The sequence below is a fragment of the Vipera berus genome, assembly GCF_964194415.1.
Source record: "Vipera berus genome assembly, chromosome: 1".
Taxonomy (NCBI): domain Eukaryota; kingdom Metazoa; phylum Chordata; class Lepidosauria; order Squamata; family Viperidae; genus Vipera; species Vipera berus.
The window spans coordinates 240,609,227-240,630,188 of NC_138202.1; the positions used below are offsets into that span (position 1 = coordinate 240,609,227).

The window sequence follows — 20,962 nt, forward strand, 5'->3', positions numbered from 1 at the left end:
CCTCAAATAATAAATCTGGCAGAAGGGAACTGCACCAAGAGGATGGATGCACCTGAATAAATGGTCCTGACAATTACTGTCACAATGAGATTTCAGTACCTGGATGCAGTCTTAATCAGCAATTCCCAGAACAGCGTTAATAGTGGTATTGTAACACTCACTTGTTGAGATCCAATAAAGTAAATGTTATACATGATATGCATAGTGCTGAATCTCAGAGGATACATTTTCTTTTTTAATAGGATTTCTTTTTAAATAGAAATTATGCCTCCTTTTAAGAGAACATTGATTTAAATTTTGTGTAAAACATATACTGTATCAATCTGCAGATAAACCCATCGGCAAATAAGCTGACTCTTAAAAAGTTTTAATTAAAGTATTATGAAAAATGTGGCACCTGCAGAGATAACACAACCCTCAAAATTTTCATGTTTTAATTTTCATAATTGACATCCACTGTGGGTGCATTTTTCATAGTATTCTGATTAAAAATGTGAGGGTCTGCCTATTTGCAGATGGGTTTATCCCAGAGTACATTCAAAATATGTGTTTACTTTTAAAAAGCATTACCATATATATAAGAAATTCTTGTTTAAGGATGGCAGTTAGTGTCATGTTTGACTGGTTGATAAATAAGTGACAGTTGTATCAGTCCCAGATGCAACTGTTAGGCAAATCCCAATGGTCACAGCATCCTTGGGTCATGTGATCACCCATCTGCACCTTCTGTCAGCTTCTCCCTTGACTTTACTTATTGAAAGGTGACAGCAAAGGTTGCAAATGGCAATCTATAACGGAATGCTGCAGTGTAATAACTGCAAATCAAATCTCAATCACATGACCATGGAGATGCTGTGACACTGCAAGTATAAGGACCCATCATAAATCTCTCTCATGTAGCACATCATACCTCTGAAATGAATAAGTGATAGTTCCACAAGGACTACTTGTATTTGCAGATAAACCCATCTATAGTTAAGCCAAACCCCATTTTGGGGGTGTATTTCAGTATTTAAACTTAGCTCAACCATGAATATATTCTTTATGTTGATTTAAAAATAAATAAAATAATATACTCAAACATCAGCTTTTTAACATATCATGAAGTAAATTTTGTAAGCAAGAATCTCTTTTAAGGGGATAGGGCCACAGGAATGGCAATACATTTAATTCTATCCATGCTATAAGTACAATAATGTGTTTATTCTAAAAAACATTACAGGACACTGTGACCTCCAAAGCATAATGTATTCTAACCTCATAGATTTCAGATATACACCATTCAAAATATCAGCAACTATAATATGCAATACAATATAAACAAATATCCAACTTATCCTCTCTGGACATCAGATGCTTGCAAACAATAGAGAAAAGAGAATGTCACAGAACAAAGAAACCTGCAACAAATCTCATGACTGATTATTTAAAATGATTCAAGGAACAGAATATCAAAGTAGCTTGCAACAATGCAAGTGCCTGTGTGTGTACCAGAAGCCTCTCAGATCACTGAATTATTCAATAAAGTAATTATTGGTGCAATCAATGGCTTATGTAGGTACTTTAAAACCTTATACAATTCTAGTCTATAATATCCTTGCAGCAGGTATTCCATAGCAACTCTTTTCTTCAAGACAGCTTATCCTCAGGATTTGAGGGAACAGGCTTACCCAACTCAGATTTGAACTAGATGCCAACGCCACATGTTACAACTTTCCAAATATGAACTTCACAACTCCTTTTAGAAAAGTGACATCAATCTCCTATTCCATAGCAGTGCAGAATGATTAAGTCATATATTTTATGGGGGGGGGGATCAAATCACAATCAAAATTCTCTAAAGCTATGTGGTTTACTGTTAGCAGATGGGCAGATAAAAATGTAGAAAAAAATGAAGCAATACATTTTTTTATTTTAAAAATAATCAAAGCTTAGCTACATACTGTATCTGAGATGGCAATTGAAGCAACTAAACAGTTTTAGACATACACATATACAACTGAAAAATGTCACTTCAGATAAGAATGCAATCTGAAGCATTCGCAGCACAGTATTACTGGTCTCTAATTTCTCATTATTTTATTTTGCTACAGAACATTTAGATTCATTCACTTTTAAATCATTAAGATTTTATTGTAAGTTCATTTTATTGGAGAATTTAACTGTATCTTCTTTCCATTTTAAATAAGAAATATATATAGGGATTTATTCTAAGGTTTAGCTAAGGAGACAAATTAACAGGAAAATATATTTAGGCCTCCAAATAAATAAATGTTATACTAGTTTGCTAGGAGCCACAAACACTGCTCTGAAACAACTAGTATTGTAAAAACATTAACTCAATTCTGAAACTCAGTTAAGAGCATTTTGTAAGAGATAGTTATGACTCAGGAAAAAAACCAAGGAAGAGCAAAGGACAAAATTCACAGTTAAGCAATCAAACTGTCACAAAACAATGAACAAATGTTGATATTTTCCTGAACTTTTATGAAAGGAGAGAAAATGAGAAAAAGCTCACAAATTTCATCATCTGACGATTTAATCACAGTAAAGTCAGGGCTAGAAGAGAAAAATAAGACCTGAAGAAACTACCGTGTGAAACTTTTCTCTTCACAAATGCAGACAGGCAACCATGCTATTACATGCCACTCTCATCAGTTCATCTCCATCTTGTTATTCCAAAATGATACAGTGGTACAAAAGCTAAGTGTGGTGATGCTAGTGTTGGACTGGCATCAAGAAACCCAGGGCCAAGTCTATGTTCAACCACAAAAAGTTCACGGATGACATTGGACTAGTCACTCATTCTCAGTCCAACCTGTCTCAGTGTTCTTGAATTAGTGCTAGGCTCACCACCATGTTTTTGAAAAATGAGATAAATGAATGTCTTTAATAAATAAAGACTGTGGAATTCATTGGAAGTTTTTTTGGGTGAATGACAGATCTCTTCAGGGGATTTTTTCCTCTAAAAATATATTGCATTTCTATTACCGGTAATCCTCTTCCCATATATAAGTAATATTGCTTTAGTTATATGAGGACTGGGTCTCAGACAACATCAGCCATTCAAGCTAGGCCAGATCAAGAAACAGATACTATAGGAATAGTAATTTACTGTTGTGGGGGATAATAGAATCTTGGAATCCAGTCCAAGCTTATCTCTGTCCCAGGTAATATTAAAGAAAATCAGCATAGAGTTATTTTGAATTTCTTTCCCAAGCATCTTTCAGTTTTTGGACTGGTTAGTTCTGTGTAGCATTCTTGGACTCCTCCAAGAATCTCCTTAATAGCTTGATCCTTCTTTCCCCATTTAATAGCTCTTTCATAGTTTCCAATGCCAATTCTACATCCCTTTACATTTTTTTTGCTACTAACAGATGCCTGATGCTATTTCATAAATTTTACCAGCTTGTGAATACTAAGCATTAAGTATAGTCTGTTAACAATATTGATATTGAAGGAAAAAATAAAAAGAGGCACTTTCAAGTGCTTCGGTCATTCAATCCATAACAAACATTTTTGTGACTTGCAGCTGGAATTCATTTTAAAGTTTTTGCCGAGAGCCAGCAAATTATAGCAAATTCATATATGCTCCTCTACCAATAGTTGGTATATTTGGCACAATACTGAAGATACTGGGCTGTAACAAAGATAACTAAACAAAAACCTAAAATAACTACCACGTTTGGAACATAATTCACTTAGCTTCCCAACCATAACACAGAATTTTATTCAGAAGTACACCATAACAAACAAAATGGTGAGGATGTCACAGAGAATGAAGAAACTATCAAGACCAGCATAAAAGAGACACAACACTAAATAATGAAGGTGAAATGGGCAGTATCTGAATTAGATATGATAGATGATGGATGGATGGATGGACATACAGAGACACATACATACATATATACACACATTCTCTGATACTTCTTGCTTCTCACTATTTTACCATTTCTTGATTTCTAAAAGCATCCTATCTGAGGATAAAGGGACATGAAAGCTAACATACCTGGAGATCACAAAGCTGAGGAAGGCTGATAAAGTGACCATTCTAAAGCTGAAATATCTCCCATACGAGATCTCTTTCTCACAATGTAGGTAGGGTTTTCTCTATTCTACCGAGATAAACAACTTGCTAATGTGTGGCAATCATCCTATGGTCAGGGTAAAAAGAGTCAGGAGTTCCTGATCTCAGCAACAGAAACATGATTAGAGAGTCAGGTAGCATTTAACATTGTCAGTAAGTCGTGCAAAAAGCTGCCCAGTATGCAACCCACAAAAGAGGGCAATATAACTTCAGGATCAGAATCAGGAGGAACTACAGTATTACTCTTGGCCAACTGTAAAGTATTAAAAAAAACGGGGGCGGGGGGGGGGAAAGGGAGGGTACTTTTTTTTCTACAAATCTTTAAACCATATACATTACAGTAACTCTATCATACCATTTTTTTAATCTAGCCTAATCATCAGAAGGAATAGAGGAACATTGTCCATAGGGTCGCGATGGGTCGGACACGACTTCGCAACTAACAACAACAACAAATCATCAGAAAAAAGATGCAAGAGTTAACTCCCTTTCCTGTTATATATCTGATCTTTCTCCAGACATTTTCACCGTTACACCGACGGCCGACTTCCCCCTTCCCTGCTATTTCTTCCTTCATCTCTTGGGATCAGCAACACACACACACACACAGCTTTAATATCTCCGTGACGCGTAGAAATTTAATCCGGGCACCTCTTTCTTCTTGCCCATAATTGGAAACTCTGCACCTGTCGGATTTCTGCCTGAAGTCGGTGTAAAAAAACAGAAGCCCAGAAGGGTTTGAAGGTCCGCTCGCCCGTCCCCTCTAGCCACCCGGCTCCCCCGCCGCCACCACCACCCCCACCCCTCCAGCTGAGTTTTTTTCCCCTTTTTGGGACTGCCTCACCAGTCGCTAGTTGAAGGAGCTAGAACGGTCATAGGAGGACGCGCGTCGGAGGGCCGGGAAACTCATCCTCAATGGATCCGAAGGGCGCCGGGGCGGGTCAGGACGAGGCCGCGGAAGGAGGAGGCAGAGACGACCCGAGGAGCCGCCACGGCTGCAACCCTCCAAATGCCACCAAGGGTGGCCAGATAGAGGCGGCGGAGACACGGGAGCAAAGGAGCGCGGGATTGGGCGGCGTGCTAAGTATTCCGAGTGCTTATTGGCTGGCGGGAGGCTAAGCCTCCGGCTTCTGCCCAGCGCTGACAGGGGCTGACGCGTAAAAGTGCGCTTCGGGCAGGAGACTTTTAAGGATTAAGGGCGGCAACTGAGGAGGAGTTGACAGTAGCGGCTTACGCTTCCCTTGCTCCGCCTCAATTGCAGCCGGGGTTGGGGTGATTTGTAGGTCCAGAACTCCCTTGTGTTTCCTCACTGAAATATGTTCCCTACAACCAGAGCTTTTTTTTTAACATATGACCCACCGGAACAACGTTCCGGCACCTTTTTTGCGACGGATTTTCCGGAGTTGTGTTCTTTTCCTATTGTTGCCATTCCTATCCACGTTTCCTTTTGAAAATACGCCGCTGACGGTAGAGGACGAGCGGGTCCCCTCTGGTGCTGCTGTCCGCCTCCTCTAGGAGGCGCCGGAGAGCCACAGCCAGAGCGTGATTTGATTGGCTGGGTCAGACCATGTGATGTGGAAGCCGTTGGTGGCGGTGGGAGACGCATGAACATGGAGGACGTGCTGCAGGAGAGGGTGAGCGGGAGCCTTTTGCCTTCCCTTACAGAAGGTGGGGTGTGAGGTTAAAAAGAGGGTGAAGCGAGAGGAAAAAAGGGCGGCTGGTGTGGAAGTTTGCCCGACAGCGAAACTTTATTGTTTCGGTTCCTTGGGTAGTTTATTTATTTATTTTATTGGATTTATATACCGCCCTTTCCCTAAGGACTCAGGGCGGTTTACAGGGTATTTAAAACAAAAGATCGATACAAAAAGTTAAAAACAAAAGTTCCAAAGCTGGGGTGTCTACGAAAATCTCTTTTTAATCTTTTATACTTTATATTCAAACTGCAGAGGGTAAAAAATAAGAATAAAGCCAATGTCTTGTGATTTGAAGGTGTTATTATTAATAATAACATATTTTAATTATGTATTGGTCAGATGTAAAGATTAGACCTAGGGTATGAGGTTTAATCAAATCTATTCGTTAAATTGGATTTAACTTGAAGGTAAATTAAAAGTAATCCGTTCACTGACAAAGTTTCAACTTTAGTTTGTTTCAAGTCTATATCCATATTAAACTCCAAATGTAAATTTTTCCACCTTGTTGGACAACTTCTTAAAAATAATTCAATCTTTTACAAGCAACCAAATTTTGTTTTATTGGGCCAATTTCATTCCACATAGAAAGCTGACATTTCCACTCATTAAACTAAATGGGTATGCCAGTGGTAAATGTCCCAAAAGATTAATAAAATGCTTCTTGTAATTTAAAGCCACACAATGCATGGTAACATTAATAGTATTAACTTGAACAAAATCCTAGTCTTTTAGATACACTAAAAATTGAAGGGGTTTTTTTTCAATTACAAACATAAACCTTGTAGGGTAGGCAAGGCAGGTTGTATGACGTGTGTGAGCGTGTGTACAGTGATTGACTACGTGTGAAAGGTAAATAATTTATTATAAAAAATCTTTGGTGAATTGAAAATCTTCTTTTTTTAAATTTTTAGTGTAAAACTGCAAACGTTTTCCGAACTGTATATAAAGTAGCAAAGGATAATCAATCATTCCATGATTTTGAAAGTGAAATTGATCTGCAAGAACTGAACAGTGTTGAAATGAGTCGTAATCTTCATTCTACAAATGCGTGTATTAACATTGTTAATCATATAAGTGAAGAAATGAGGAAAACTCTGGTTAAAAAAATTGTTCAATCCAATAATAAAATTTCATTGATAATTGATGAATCAACCACAATAAGCAAAAAACCTACCCTCTTAGTATATGTTCGATGCTGTTTCGAAGGTGTTGGAAAGAATTCACTGATAAATTTGTTTTTGGACTTGGTAGAACTTGAAAAAGTAACGGCAGAAGGAGTATTTGATTCCTTACTCCAATGTCTTCACTCTTATGGGATGACAGAAGATTATTTAAAAAAATATTTGGTTTCTGTGGCGTGTGATGGCACTGCTGTGATGACAGGGTGTAAAAGTGGAGTGAAAAAATTGCTGTCAGAACATTTTCCTTCTATTTTAGTTTGGCACTGTGCTAATCACAGACTAGAATTATCAGTAGGTGATGCTGTTGAGGAAACTTCAGGAATAAATAGATTCAAATCATTTATTGATAAACTTTACATCATATGCCATGCTTCGGCAAAGGGTAGTAGAGAGTTGCATTTATCTGCAGAATTACTGGCGGCTGAGCTGCTGAAAATTGGAAGAATTTTCAGTTCCCGATGGGTGTCATCTAGTTTGCGTACAGCTTTGGCTGTGTGGAATAATTTCGAATCCCTTGTGCATCATTTTGAAGAAGCAATGCACGATCCTACAAGAGATAATAATGATAAATGCATTTATGATGGCTTGAAAAGAAAAATCACATCTACAGAATTTTTATTGGACCTAGGATTGATGTGTGACGCTCTCCAAGAATTATCAGAATTAAGTTTGGACCTACAGGACCGCAACATGGACCTGTACAAGGCAAATAACAAAATAAAAATACTGGTACAAATTTTTGAAGAAAGAAAACAGAACTTTGGGCCCTATTATAAATGCGCAGTTACTGCTGTACGTGATCTTTGCTTTCGTGGAGTTTTACTTCACGAAAAAGAATCAAGAAAGGATCCTCCCATTGACCCAAGTACATTTTATAGTAAATTGAAAGAGTCAGTCGAAAAAAGATTACTTGATAGCAAAGATGATGAGTTTGCATACTGGTCTCGCATACTTGATCAAAAACATTGGCCTGAAAATGTTAATATTGGACTGACATTTGGAGAAGTGGAAATTAGAAACATGTCAATCAGACTGCAACTAAATGAAAGAGAAATGATTCGTGGATTCCGTGAATATATTCTCGAAAAGACATATCCAGAAAAACTGTTGTATTTGATACAGACTCTGAATACCATTCCCATTTCTTCAAGTGAATGTGAACATGGGTTTTCACAGATGAATCTAATTGCCACCACAACAAGAGCTTCATTGAAGACTAAGACAATTTCAGCACTTTTGTTCATCAAACTTGTTGGACCACCTCTAAGACTTTTCAATCCTTCAAAGTACGTTGATCTGTGGTTACTCAGAGGACGACATTCGGCCGTAGACACTAACGGCGACGAAAGGAGTGAAGATGATTTGCCGGATGAGAATTTGAGAAAAATTTGGAATTTACTATGAACATTTGCCTTAAATACAATAAATTTATGTTAAGAACTGAACATATATTTTTTAAAATAAAAGATTAACAAGATGTGAGTTCTGGCACCTTTTTCCCCCCCTCAAAAATAGCACTTCCTACAACACTATCCAGAGGGGTCCTTGGTGCTCTCTGAGTTTGTTTGTTTTCTTGCAGGCATTTCATTACCCAAACTAGGTAACATTATCAATGCTACTATAGTGCTTGACTAGCACTGATTATGTTACCTAGTTAGGGTAATGAGACGTCTGCAAAAAAACCAACCTGTTCAGAGAGCACCAAGGACCCCTCATTTCACCCCTGAACTATAAACTCCTTTATTGACACTGTCCAGAATTAGTCTGCGATCGAGCAGGCTGCATGCATTTACCCATTGATGAATTCAGTAGGGCTTGTTCTGCAATAAAGGCCTGCATAGATTCAAGGCGGCAAGACAGGAATGGGAAATACCTCTAAAAGGCAATTGCAAGGAACTGAAGCTCTAGTGTGCAAACACGTTTCAGTAGGAATACCTACCATTTTATTCGAGGCCAGGGCTGGTCCTGAAAAAGCTACGTGGGATCAGATGACAAACCACTGGGAATCCCAGAACAGCAGGCAAACTTGGGAAGTTAAGACTTCCCAATACGAGTGGACAGTGAACAAATATGAAATACTCTATGTAATCTAGCTTTTAAAACAAAATTATATGAGCATTTTTCAAAACAGCTAAGTGATTATTGCCAAGAGCAAGGGTGGCAAACTGCCGGCCCGTGGGCCGGACGGGACACGAGGAAACCTTGCCCACCCCATTGCCAGCAATGGGGGGAAAGCTCCAATACATCGCGCTACATCACGTGACATCACATATTTGACATGTCTGGTCAAGAACGTGTGTGCTATTTTAAAAAAAACACCTGTCCAAGATTAAGCAATCATCTCATAAACCAAACTTGAAAAATTCAAATGTCATAATCAAAAATATAGCACAGATGTTCCCTCCCAATCAGAAAATTCAGGGTAATAATTGCAAATCTAACAGTTTGGCCTGCAAAAAAGAACTGTCAGCATAATAATTATAATAAGAACAGACTTCAGCATCCTAAGATTATAAATAACATGTAGGATTGTTTTTGTTGTGAAGTGCTTTGAGTCTCCTTGTGAATAAAAGAATTTTTGCCCTATATGATTTAGTAAGAAATTTAAAATGTATTGCTATTCCACTAACATGTTTAATCTTAATAGCTAAGCTGTTTGCTTTTTTTATTGATGAAATCATTAGAGATATGACTTAAGGAAAATATGCTTTGTGATTACATTTTACAACACTCAGTTGCACCCTCTTAATAATGTGCTAACTTTGAATGCTGCAGGTGTGTTAACAGTATTAGAAATCAATCTGAAACATATTAATATCCATAATTATCTACATTAAAAGGTAAAGTTTCCCCCGCACATGCGTGCTAGTCGTTTCCGACTCTAGGGGCCGGTGCTCATCTCCATTTCAAAGCCGAAGAGCCAGCGCTTGTCAAAGGACGTCTCCGTGGTCATGTGGCTGGCATGACTAGACGCCATAGGCGCACAGAACACTGTTACCTTCCCACCGTAGTGGTCCCTATTTTTCTACTTGCATTTTTACGTGCTTTCGAACTGCTAGGTTGGCAGAAGCTGGGACGAGTAACAGGTGCTCACTCTGTTACGCGGCAGTCGGGATTCGACCCGCCAAACTGCCGACCTGATCGACAAGCTCAGCGTCCTAACCCACTGAGCCACTGATATAAAACTATCAGATTGGATAGTTGTATAAATAACATCACAGAACACAATGCAGAACAATTTGTTAACCAATTCATTGATGGAGCAGAGAGGGTTATGTTTACATAATATACAAGCCAAAATTGTACAACCCCATTTATTTATTTTTTGCTCCATGAACTCAGCCCATATGGTTACTTTATGGATCAGCATATTATGTGACCCAAAAGGTTGGGCTGGATTAAACTATAGATAAATTTATCATGCCTAAATGTGATGTGAATACAGCCTGGGTTTCAGGGCCAATAAATATATACTGTCACTTTAGTGTTGATTCTTTGATATCATGCAGCTGAAAGTATAAAATGATTCAACCACAGGTAACTTTCGACTTGCAGCAGTTTGTTTAGTGATCAAAGTTATAACAGCATTGAAAAAAGGGATTAACCATTCTCCTGGTTAATTGTTCTGTTACTAACTTAACAACTGCAGTGATTCACTTGACAATTATGGCAAGAAAGGTCGTAAGATGGGGCAAAATTCATTTAACTATTGTCTCGCTTAGCAACAGAAATTTTGGGATCAGTTGTGATTGTAAGTCGAGAACTACCTGCATAGGATTTATCCTTTCAGCACTAAGCTCTGCTAGCTTTTTCATGGTTTCCTTGCACTAATGTAATGAACATGGCAAAAGGGACTGTGGACTTTGCTTAATTGTACCGCCGGTTAATGAATGCCAGCGGGTTATTCCCAGGGGAAGGGCGTTCTCTGTGGGTGCGCCTGCTCTATGGAACCAACTACACACGGAACTTAGGACTGCCCCCGACCTTCGCTCATTTTGCCAGGACCTGAAAATTTGGCTCTTTGATCTGTTTGGTCCAGATTGTGGGGTTGTTAATTTAACTGGGTTTTAGATTTACTCTTGGGGCTTGAATTTAATTTAATTGTTTTAATTGATTTTATTTTTTTGTATTTCATGGTTTTAACTGCCCTGTAAACCGCCCTGAGTCCTACGGGAATAGGGTGGTATACAAATTCAATAAAATAAATAAATTGGGACTGGAAATGGCAAAATATTAGAAATATAATCCTGCGTCATAGGATATTACAGCAAGAGGGACAACATAACTGAAGAAGATGCTAAATGCTATACATGTTCCAGAATCCGCAGTCATCATGCACAATTTGTATATTACAGTCCCAGCACTGCTGGAAGGGTTGCTGCCCTCAAGGGGAACATATTCACAGATATCTTTGTTTTCATAACTGATATATGGCTTACGTCATACATACAAACTTCAGTTTTAGCCAATGCTCTTTAGAAAAAGTATAGGCAGCTAGAATTTTGGGACCAAAGCGAGTGAACAAAAAAGGAAAAAGAGCTTTGTGAGGCCCATTAGCAGAGGGAGGAACAAGACAACTCAAATCTTGCCAAAAGAATCGACATCAGTCAAGCAGCATTGGTGATTTACCAGATGAGTGCTATGTTTCCATAGTAGAAAAATAAACTAGTTACTCCTATTGCAAATGCTAAGCTTGTCTTCTTACTGGAGGACAAAGTAAGAGTTGAAGGCCAGCCCATCTTTTTAAGAACATCAAAGAAGATGCCGCATACAGTATCACACAGAGAGCTGTCCACAAAGGCCAGTAGAATGAAGTCTGCAAAATAAAGACAGGACTTAGCAATAGCACTTAGACTTATATACTGCCTCATAGTATTTTTCAAAAGTGAGCCAATTGCCAAATTGTGATCACATGACTGCGGGGATGGTCCCACAGTCATACTTGAGGATGGCTGGTAAGTCACTTTTTTCATAGCCATCATAACTTTGAACTCTTGTTAAATGAACGGTCACAAGTCAAGGACTACCTGAACTGGAATATTGCTTCCACAGTTAGCATTAAATAATGTTACCTTGTGTTCTGTTGAGTTAAATGGGATTTCAATTAGTATGATTGATTTTGGTAAATGAATTTAAATTCTTGTGATATTAAGAACTGTTATTAACCCATTTGTCAGATAATAGTACTGTAATAGTAATAATCTTGGCAAGTGCTTGAGCATCTATGTACTCTTTTAGCCACAAGATGTCACCATTGAGATACCTTGTTTTCCAATTTCCACTTTTGGGGTGAAACTATTCAATGCTATTATCACATATGAAATTTTTGCTGAACTGTTGAAAATACCTACTAAGACTGTAACTCTCTTTCTTTGGTAGATCCAGAGCTACAGCAGTCTCTAAATAATGCCACAAACAAATTTCAAGACAAGAATATTCTGAACCTGGAATCATAATGATTTTACCAATTCACATCAGTCTAGCATGTATAAAATGAAAAATATAGGCCATCAGACAACAATAGATTCGTATCATTATTGTTATTGTTAGTGGCATGCTTGTGTTTTTTTGTTGTTGTTTGATTTGTTTGTTTTGCAAAACAGCCAAAAAATATACAGAAGAGGGAATATGTTTGCTCAAAACATTTTGGGAAGAATATTTAGGTACCTATTTATTATAAACTATCCCAGTAACATTTTGCCACACTTGTACAATCAAATCTATAAACCTTATCATATTTACTAATGTGACTGAAAGCGGTGGACAAATTTCATTTATCAGTATACTGCAGAATGAGGACAAGATAAATGCAAAATCTACATTCCCTGAGAAAATTTCCTCTACATCTCGTATAACGAAGGTTCATATTCATTATTGAAAAATATTAAGCTGAAGGGGTTCAGCAGGCTACCAGTATTGAGGTTCAATTCTACCTATTTAAGTTCTGGGTTTAACAAGATAAGATAGTGAAGCTGTTTGAGCCTTTTCTTTCATTCATCTTTCCCAAGGTGATGTACTCTAAGTGGGATGAATAATAACCATCATTTCAAGCCAATATCCCATGCTGACAAAGGATGAGGGCACTGTAGGCAGTAGGCTGGAGAAAGCTGGTCTAACTACAGTGCTCCTTTCTGATCAATTGACTAGTATTCATTTTTTCCAGTCTGAATTACCTCTTTGTAGCACTTTCACTTTTATTCAACTAGGTCAATTTCCACCTGTCTTCTCAGGAATCAGATTGGCTAGAAGAGGAATAAAATTCTGTGTCAAAGGAGAAAGATAATGGTATGATGTTGCTTTCTTTCTAGGGAAAAGTGAGATTAAAACTTTAAAAAAAAAGAATTTAACCAGAACAGGAATTTGTACAAATATCCTTTTGCAGAAATGTAGCCCAATCAAACAGTAAAGATTGGTATGATAAGATCCTAACAGTCTTCTGATTATATCTGATTTTGATTTGATCTTGGCCACCAATAAATTGATCAATGTAGACTGCCATTCCAAATGAAACCTTTATGTCACTTGAAATATAGGCTATGGAACTGAAGCTCTTAGTAAATTCTAGTTTGCACTGACATTAGTTTTGCTGAGAAATGGCCAGTTTATGATTAGAGTGTCCTAGAAATGAGCTGATCACAATATTCTACATTTTTTTTTTATTAGGAAACCAACATCTGTCAGCTTTTGTTGTTGTCGTCAGCCTACTGAAATATTCCTTTTCCTTATAAAAGCTGCATGGCAAATAGATGAGCTGCTAATTCTGCATCACATCACAGGAACCTAATTGACTAATGTCAGCAGCATGATCACTATCAGACAATCCAACAGGTCTCCAGTTTAATGAGATCTACCTGTTTTTAATTAGGATCCCAAGAATCATGAAAAAGCTCTTCCATTGGAGACCAATGTTATGTCAGTGGACTTCCCTTCAGTCAATGGGGACTTCCCCATTCCCTGCTCCCACCCCCAGTTTCTTCTGTACCTTCTAAGTCTGACCAATGGAATACCCTCTAGCAATGTTGATGATATGCCTTATGGCAGGGGTCTTCAAACTTGGCCCTTTTATGACTTGTGGACTTCAATTTCCAGAATTCCTCAGCCAGGCATGCTGGCTGAGGAATTCTGGGAGTTGAAGTCCACAAGTCATAAAAAGGCCAAGTTTGAAGACCCCTGCCTTATGGATAGGAATTCATCCCATACAGTTCCGCAAGCAGTACATTCCATACACTCTTATTTAAAACTGAACAATGTAGTAATTCCAAGGACATTCTACTACAAATTTCTCAGAGATCTATCAGAAGATTCAAATCTACTTTCTGTCCATCCTTAACTTTAATATACAGCAGTAAAGACCTTAACCCTGAAAAGATACGGTAAAAGGAAGGAGTAAAAATCCAATTGTTTTGCGATACTGCTTGATCCTCTGATTCATTTTTTAACAAAAACAATCTTGCAACTGCGTCAAGTTTAAACAGTTTATTAGAGCTCACTTTATAAAATGGTGTATTGCCTTAGATTACAGATACATTTTCACAAAGAGGGATTGTAAATATGGAAGTTAGAAGAAAGCAAAATGCAAAAACTGAAAAGATTTTTTTTCACTTTCCACTTTCATAAAACTGTTCAGTATCAGATTAAAATACCACATCCAGGCAAAGGATGAGCACGTTTTTGTTTTTTGTTTTTAAAGGTAAAGTTTCCTTTTAAGATGAATTGAACTCCTAACCAGGCTCAATTCTGTATAGCCTTTGGGCACAGACAAATAATCAGAAAATAAACCTTTCTGCTTTATTCAAATTATAGAAAACGAACATAAATGGTTTGTTGTTTTTTAACTTTTTAACTTAACTATTATTTCGATTTTTCAGTTCTTTTACAATAAGGTACCATATGATGTTTTTGTTTTTGTTTTGTTTTTTGTGGTTTTGAATAATACAATTGACTTAAAATGGTGAACCTTCTGATTCTTTTTTCTTCCCCTTTATGGTCAATTGAAAGAATTTCAGAACCAAATTGCAGCATAGTTCTTTTAAGTAATAAGTAGGAAAGAGAGAGTGAGATTAAGAACTGAATACTATTGTAGGGGTGCATTCATTTATTTTTAGCAGAATATGGCTTTCAAGATAGATAGAATTTTCAGGGAAGCACTCTCGTTACATTTTGACAACATTTGACATTTCTTTTCCTACTTACCAAAAACTCTACAATTTGATTATAGGTTGCAAGAAACACCTATGGGTTCAAATCAAAATCCCAATGAGCTCAATAATTAAAAGTTAATTCAACATCTCTTGAAAGCCTACAAACAGGGCATTGGTACAATGCATCATCCTGTTACTTTCTCCAACAACTAGAATTCAGAAATATGCTGCTTTTAATGTTATCAACATAATACAGCCATTAGTTATCTTTACCTTCATCTTCTTCAGTGTAATTCCCACTTAAAAGTTATTCAGAATCAGGTACGTTTGGGTCTGCCATAGTTTACTGAGAGAGCCCAGTCTTAGGCTTTATTCAAGAAATCATGGCTTAGTGCAATGAACGAATATGACATGTTACTAAACTTCCCATTTTAGTATTCATCCATTCCAGATGTTGAAATCCATCAGTCTTAGTTAATATAGCTGAAAGAAGATGAGCAGTGCAGTTCAAAAATATCTGCAAGACCCAGGTTACTCTTACCTGTCCTAACCAACAGGATCATTTTGGGAGAAAGATAAATCAGAAGGGTTTATTCAAGAATGCTTTCATATTTCCCTGCTGATAATCAGCACAGAGGTTTCAACTTAATCCTTAACTTAAAAAACACAACCCCCTTCTCACAATCACTATGACAGAAAAACAGGATACAAAACAAGGCTTACTCCACTGCCACCAGCAGTACTGCCAAGAAGAACAAAGTATTTTGAAATCTAGTCTTTGAAAAAAAGATAGATCCAAACTGGAGATAAAAAGAAATCTGGTACTTTAATATTATGAAACGATTGCAAAAGGCAGCCTTGTAGGAGCTAGCAGGGGAGATTAATGCCCTTGTGCATTACTGGAGCTGGTCCTGAAGCCTTTGCAAATAGCTGATAAAAAACTCTGTCACTTCATGGGATCTAGGAAAGCAGCACCAAGATTTGAAAAACACCTTTGGAATGCCAGATTTTGGACCAGTATCTACAATTCAATTTTGAGATGTCATATTGCTTACAGAAGAGTTCGGAGTCCACTTCCAAGCATCAGTATTTAAAAAAAGAAAATAACTAGCTGAAAAATCTTTGCCTGAGACTATCTACGGTATATTGCCATATATGACACGCACTCTAAAAACTGGAGTGACCACTAGATGGCGCTAAAGAGACTCAGAAAACTACCTCTGCTGCCATTAAATGAGTGACTGGGTTTTTGCAACTCGTTCAAAGATGATAGGCCTAGAGAAGACGGACATACAGTTTGGATACATGATGGCACCGTAGCTTATTATGTCCCTAAAATCAACTGATGCTGATATTATCTTAATCCAATTGCAATTATATATACTGTACTTTATATGGTATTTGATTCAACAGTGCTTATATAGATGAAGTTGGTTTATTCAGTTCCTAATGGCAACACAAGGTGATTTTGCTTATTTCCACATGCCATTAAATTCTTCCACCATTACCTTTCCAAAGTTCCAAAACAGGCAAAAGAATGAAATGTCTTTCCAGCAACATCAAAGGAATCTGAAGAATGGTGAACAAAATGATAAATAAATCCTGACGGGATTTTGTTATCTCTAAAAATGTTGTGACTATTTGTGACAAACTAAATGTTGTAAAAATGGTCCTTTTCAAAAGGATCCCAAATAAAATTACAATACATGGACAATGCTCTACATATGTTAAGCAAATCAGCATTCAAACATTGGATTTTTTTTCTTTCTCTATTCACATAACTACTGCAACGCTCTCTACATGGGGCTGCCCTTGAGGACCACTCAGAGGCTTCAGCTGGTGCAGAATGCGGCCGCGAGAGTTGTGATGGGGGTCTCCCGATACTCCCATGTAACACCTCTACTCCGCGAGCTGCATTGGCTTCCGGTTGCCCTCCGGGTGAAATTCAAGGTGCTGGTGATGACCTATAAAGCCCTAAATGGCTTGGGTCCGGGATATCTGAGGGAACACCTGCTGCCGGCATCAAGTTCCCTTCGTCCAGTGCGCTCCCACAGGGAGGGTCTTCTCAGGGTGCCACCGGTAAGAGATTGCCGGCGGACGACACCCAGTGATAGGGCCTTCTCAGTGGGGGCGCCTGCCCTTTGGAACCAGCTGCCAGTGGAGCTGAGGACTGCCCCCAACCTCCGTTCATTCCGCCGGGGCCTGAAGACCTGGCTCTTCGAGCTCTCTGGCCCAGGCTGAGGATTAATTTTATTTTAACTGGGGTTTTTACTTATACAGGGATGAATTTAATTTTTTTAAAACTTGGTTTTTTAACTTTTGTATTTTGGTTTTTAATTACCCTGTAAACCACCCTGAGTCCTCCGGGAAAGGGCGGTATATAAATGTAATAAAATAAAATAAAATAAATAAATAAATAAACCTTAGAAGGTCTGGACAAGGCCACTGAGTTTTTAACTCCTTGCAATTGTTAACTGATAAAGTACACGTACTTGTAATCTGTCCCACATGTAACATGATGTGTATAACCAAACTACCTCTCCCCCTCCCATTTCACCCCATTTAAATCCTTCATCAGTCTAACTACTCTATGCATTTAATACAGTGATCTGCAACCCATGAAAGTATACACCTTTAAATAAAATTTGTTGTCATAAAAATGCTACAGTACTAGAGTCCTGATTTTTTTTTACCCATCGTGGACTGCTGTCTGCCCTCCATAATGTCTTTATTTCACATGAACTGGGATCACCTACATGTCCAGTTATAAGCCAATTCTAATCAAATGCAAGGGACTAATGGCAGGATGGTTAAGATGTTGAATTAGAATCCAGGACACCTAGTTTAACTATGGAGATTTACTGAGTGATATTAGGTTGATGCTGTGGGGCAGGTGGGGGAACAGAGGACAGAATATTATATGCACTATTGTAAACTTTGGAGGAAAAGCAAGGCAGAAATCTAATAAACTAATAAACCTAACTCGGAAGATGAAGTGTTTTGTTGTAGTTCCATGATTCCATAGATGGAGGTTAGAAACCTTGTTATGTACAGCAGATTATCCAGAGACATACTAATTGGTCCTGATTTATTTTCCTTTCAACTTTGTTCTGAGCTGCATCTGGTCACCTTTTTCAGAAATGTAGCCTTTTTTTCCCCAGTTTGGTTTTTATTACTCCCAATGGGACCCAAAAGAGAAGAACAGGGTATCTGCAAAGGCATTGCCCCCAATCTGCCAGCGCAAATGTTCTGTGGCTCACTCAGTGTCAGCCACAAAGCCTTTAGTATACAGGCAATTCTCACTAGAGCCAGACCACCTCCCCCCAAACCCCCCCAGCCTTAATGGGATTTTGTAAAATGACCAATCACCAGTCAGTCGATAACTCCCCAAAGTATAAAGCAAGAACTGTGTTCATTAAAAATGGCTGTGTAACCTTGTCATAAAAGACCGTAACTGACTCACTATGGATCCATCTGAAAAGCCAGGGACATCTGCAGCAAGCCAAAGATGTTGTCAACATGATGAAATGTATGTCATGACAGAACAGGCAACACTGAGGCAGCATTTCTGTTATGACATATATTTTATCATTGTCCCCCACCTCCCAGTCTCATTCACCCCATGACTGATGCCCACCTATATAGCCAGGCTATCATTCAACTTTCAGATGATACAGGATCAATGGCATATACATTTTCCTCCATTTTTTTAAAGATACCTGAGAAGCAACACAAACTTTGGGGCAAAAGTCTGTCATATTAGGCTTCAGATGCAGAGGACACCTGTCAGAGATTAATTGTTCAATCATTCACTTATGGGCTAAAACATGTATTACCCTCTATCAGCACTTGCATGTCTCAGGAATTGATTTAAAATGCCCAATTTTTTTCTAATGTGACAGAATATGCATCCGTGTCCAAATGGTATGTATGAAAATGCCTGATCAGAACTACTAAGATGCTCTGAATATTTCCACAACTGACCCCCAACTCGTTTCCGAGAAAACAATATTTCAAGGGCAACTGATATTTTTTTCTTTTTTAAATGTCCTTAGAAAATCTTGCTCTCTTCCCTTACATGAACCAGGAATAAGGTTTCTTCAATTATACTTTTACACTGAGGGTTGGATCCCTTTTGTGAACAAGCAATCAGATCCATTTGTGAAAACTCATCTTCTACAGTGGAAAGTCAATCATGAATGCAAAATCATGAAATAAGGAGAGTGAATTATTACTTTTTTTCAAACACGGTCAAAAGAAGAATGCAAGAGGAGTCACAGAAATCATTTCTCAACAGGAGGATCACTTGCTCTTGAGCTGACACAGGCATTATAGTAATCTCAGGCATGCATAAAACTTGTCTTCTGATATTGGCTGAGATAAGCAGCAAGCACCCCGCTTTCTATCCTTCAGGAAACAGGAGGAAACTGCTTTCACAATTACAACTTAACCTTATCTTTCACATCTCTGGATCTTGTAGAAATTCTTCAGGCTTCTGACACAGGAAAATCAGCTCTTATATATATATAAACCTTTATTGTCAAAGTACAACATGTGTACATTGAGATTAACTGAGCCTCCCCCCCCCTGCTCTCCCCCCAACACACAGTGACAACAAACCCTCCATCCTACCACACCATGTGAACCAACTACACCACACACCCGTCTCCCAAGTCAATTCCGCATAAGATTTCTTACAGGTAAAGTTTAAAGTGCAACAGCCACAGGGTATAGGGATGCTCTGTTTTTTTTGTTCTGTTTTGTTTAAACAGCTCCTTATTCCATTCTACCCTAGATAGAAAAGAGCAGAGCTGTGAAAACTCTACAACAGGGGTCTTCAAACTTGGCCCTTTTGTGACTTGTGGACTTCAACTCCCAGAATTCCTCAGCCAGCCATGCTGGCTGAGGAATTCTGGGAGTTGAAGTCCACAAGTCACAAAAGGGCCAAGTTTGAAGACCCCTGCTCTACAACATCCAACCCACCATCATTCACTGCCTTCTGCCTTTGATCAGAACAATGTCCCCACTGCCTCAGCAAACTTCCCAGATGTGAGAGTTAGACTTCTCGGCAGGGCTTTAAAAGGCTCTACTAAAAGTTGTGCCTACAAAGCACGACAGTACCAGCCAGGATGTCGCTTCAAGCAGGGTAAATTCACCCATCCTACTGCTAAGCTTGTAAGCCGCCCTGAGTCTTCGGAAAAGGGCGGGATATAAATGGAATTAAAATAATAATAAAAAAAATATCCTAGGATAGCGCCCAGCCTATTCTGGCAGTAGTATCCCGGGCCACAGCTGGCGGGCGGGCGGGCTGCCTCGGACCGAAACAAACGCTGAGTTATCTTTGGGCCAACTTAACCTTACTGCGCAGGACTGCCGGGAAGAGACAAGGAAGGGCGCTGTGCATTGTTGGTGGTGAGTACGCTGAGTAGCGACGTTGAACTCAACGCACCGTCGCCCTTTTAGATGCCAGAGCCGAGCTCCGTTTCGAGCGACGCCACGAGCGCACAATTGTAACGAGCGCCTCTGAGTTCGTGCAGAGGGCTTTCCGCCCAGCCTCCGCTGGGGAGGGGGGGTGGGATGGGGTGGGGGCGGCGTTTCCCCCTATCCCGCGATCCCTTTCGTCGGTCGGCCGTAACAGCGCGCCAGCACGGCGCTTCCCGATCCCACCTGCCGCCTTCCGGGCAAAGTGACAACCGGGCAGGGAGGCGAGAAGCGCCCCACCCGCTGCCACCGAGGGCGTGGTGCGCGGAGCCCGGCTGCCTCCGGGAGGCCGCGCCTGCCATTGGCTTCTCCTGCGGCGGAGGCTGGGCTAGGCGAGCCGGGAGGGACGGAAAAGGTGGCGGGGGGGGGGGCGGA

At 39.1% G+C, this 20,962-nt stretch overlaps 2 protein-coding genes across 5 annotated transcripts in view; one reads left to right on the forward strand and one right to left on the reverse strand.

Annotated features, from left to right (window-relative positions):
- Positions 1–5,106, reverse strand: part of IBTK (inhibitor of Bruton tyrosine kinase) — a 46,755-nt gene extending 41,649 nt beyond the window's left edge. For all 4 annotated transcript variants that reach the window (XR_014024713.1, XR_014024714.1, XM_081314611.1 and 1 more), the window contains exon 1: positions 4,935–5,106. The gene's annotated coding sequence lies outside the window, so the exon portion shown is untranslated. The remainder of the gene's footprint in view (positions 1–4,934) is intronic.
- Positions 5,107–5,691: 585 nt separating this feature from the next.
- On the forward strand, positions 5,692–8,434 carry LOC308663196 (E3 SUMO-protein ligase KIAA1586-like). Its single transcript, XM_081319438.1, has 2 exons — positions 5,692–5,724; positions 6,696–8,434. The coding sequence occupies exons 1-2, from the start codon at positions 5,695–5,697 to the stop codon at positions 8,367–8,369; spliced, it is 1,704 nt and encodes a 567-aa protein (XP_081175564.1). The 5' UTR covers positions 5,692–5,694; the 3' UTR covers positions 8,370–8,434.
- The last annotated feature ends 12,528 nt before the right edge of the window (positions 8,435–20,962 follow it).

Bases quoted from the DNA above. Each gene is read 5' to 3' on its own strand.
- LOC308663196 (XM_081319438.1), top strand. From the start codon at position 5,695: ATGAACATGGAGGACGTGCTGCAGGAGAGG. The intron at 5,725-6,695 runs GTGAGCGGGAGC...TTAAATTTTTAG, and splicing joins AGGACGTGCTGCAGGAGAGG to TGTAAAACTGCAAACGTTTT.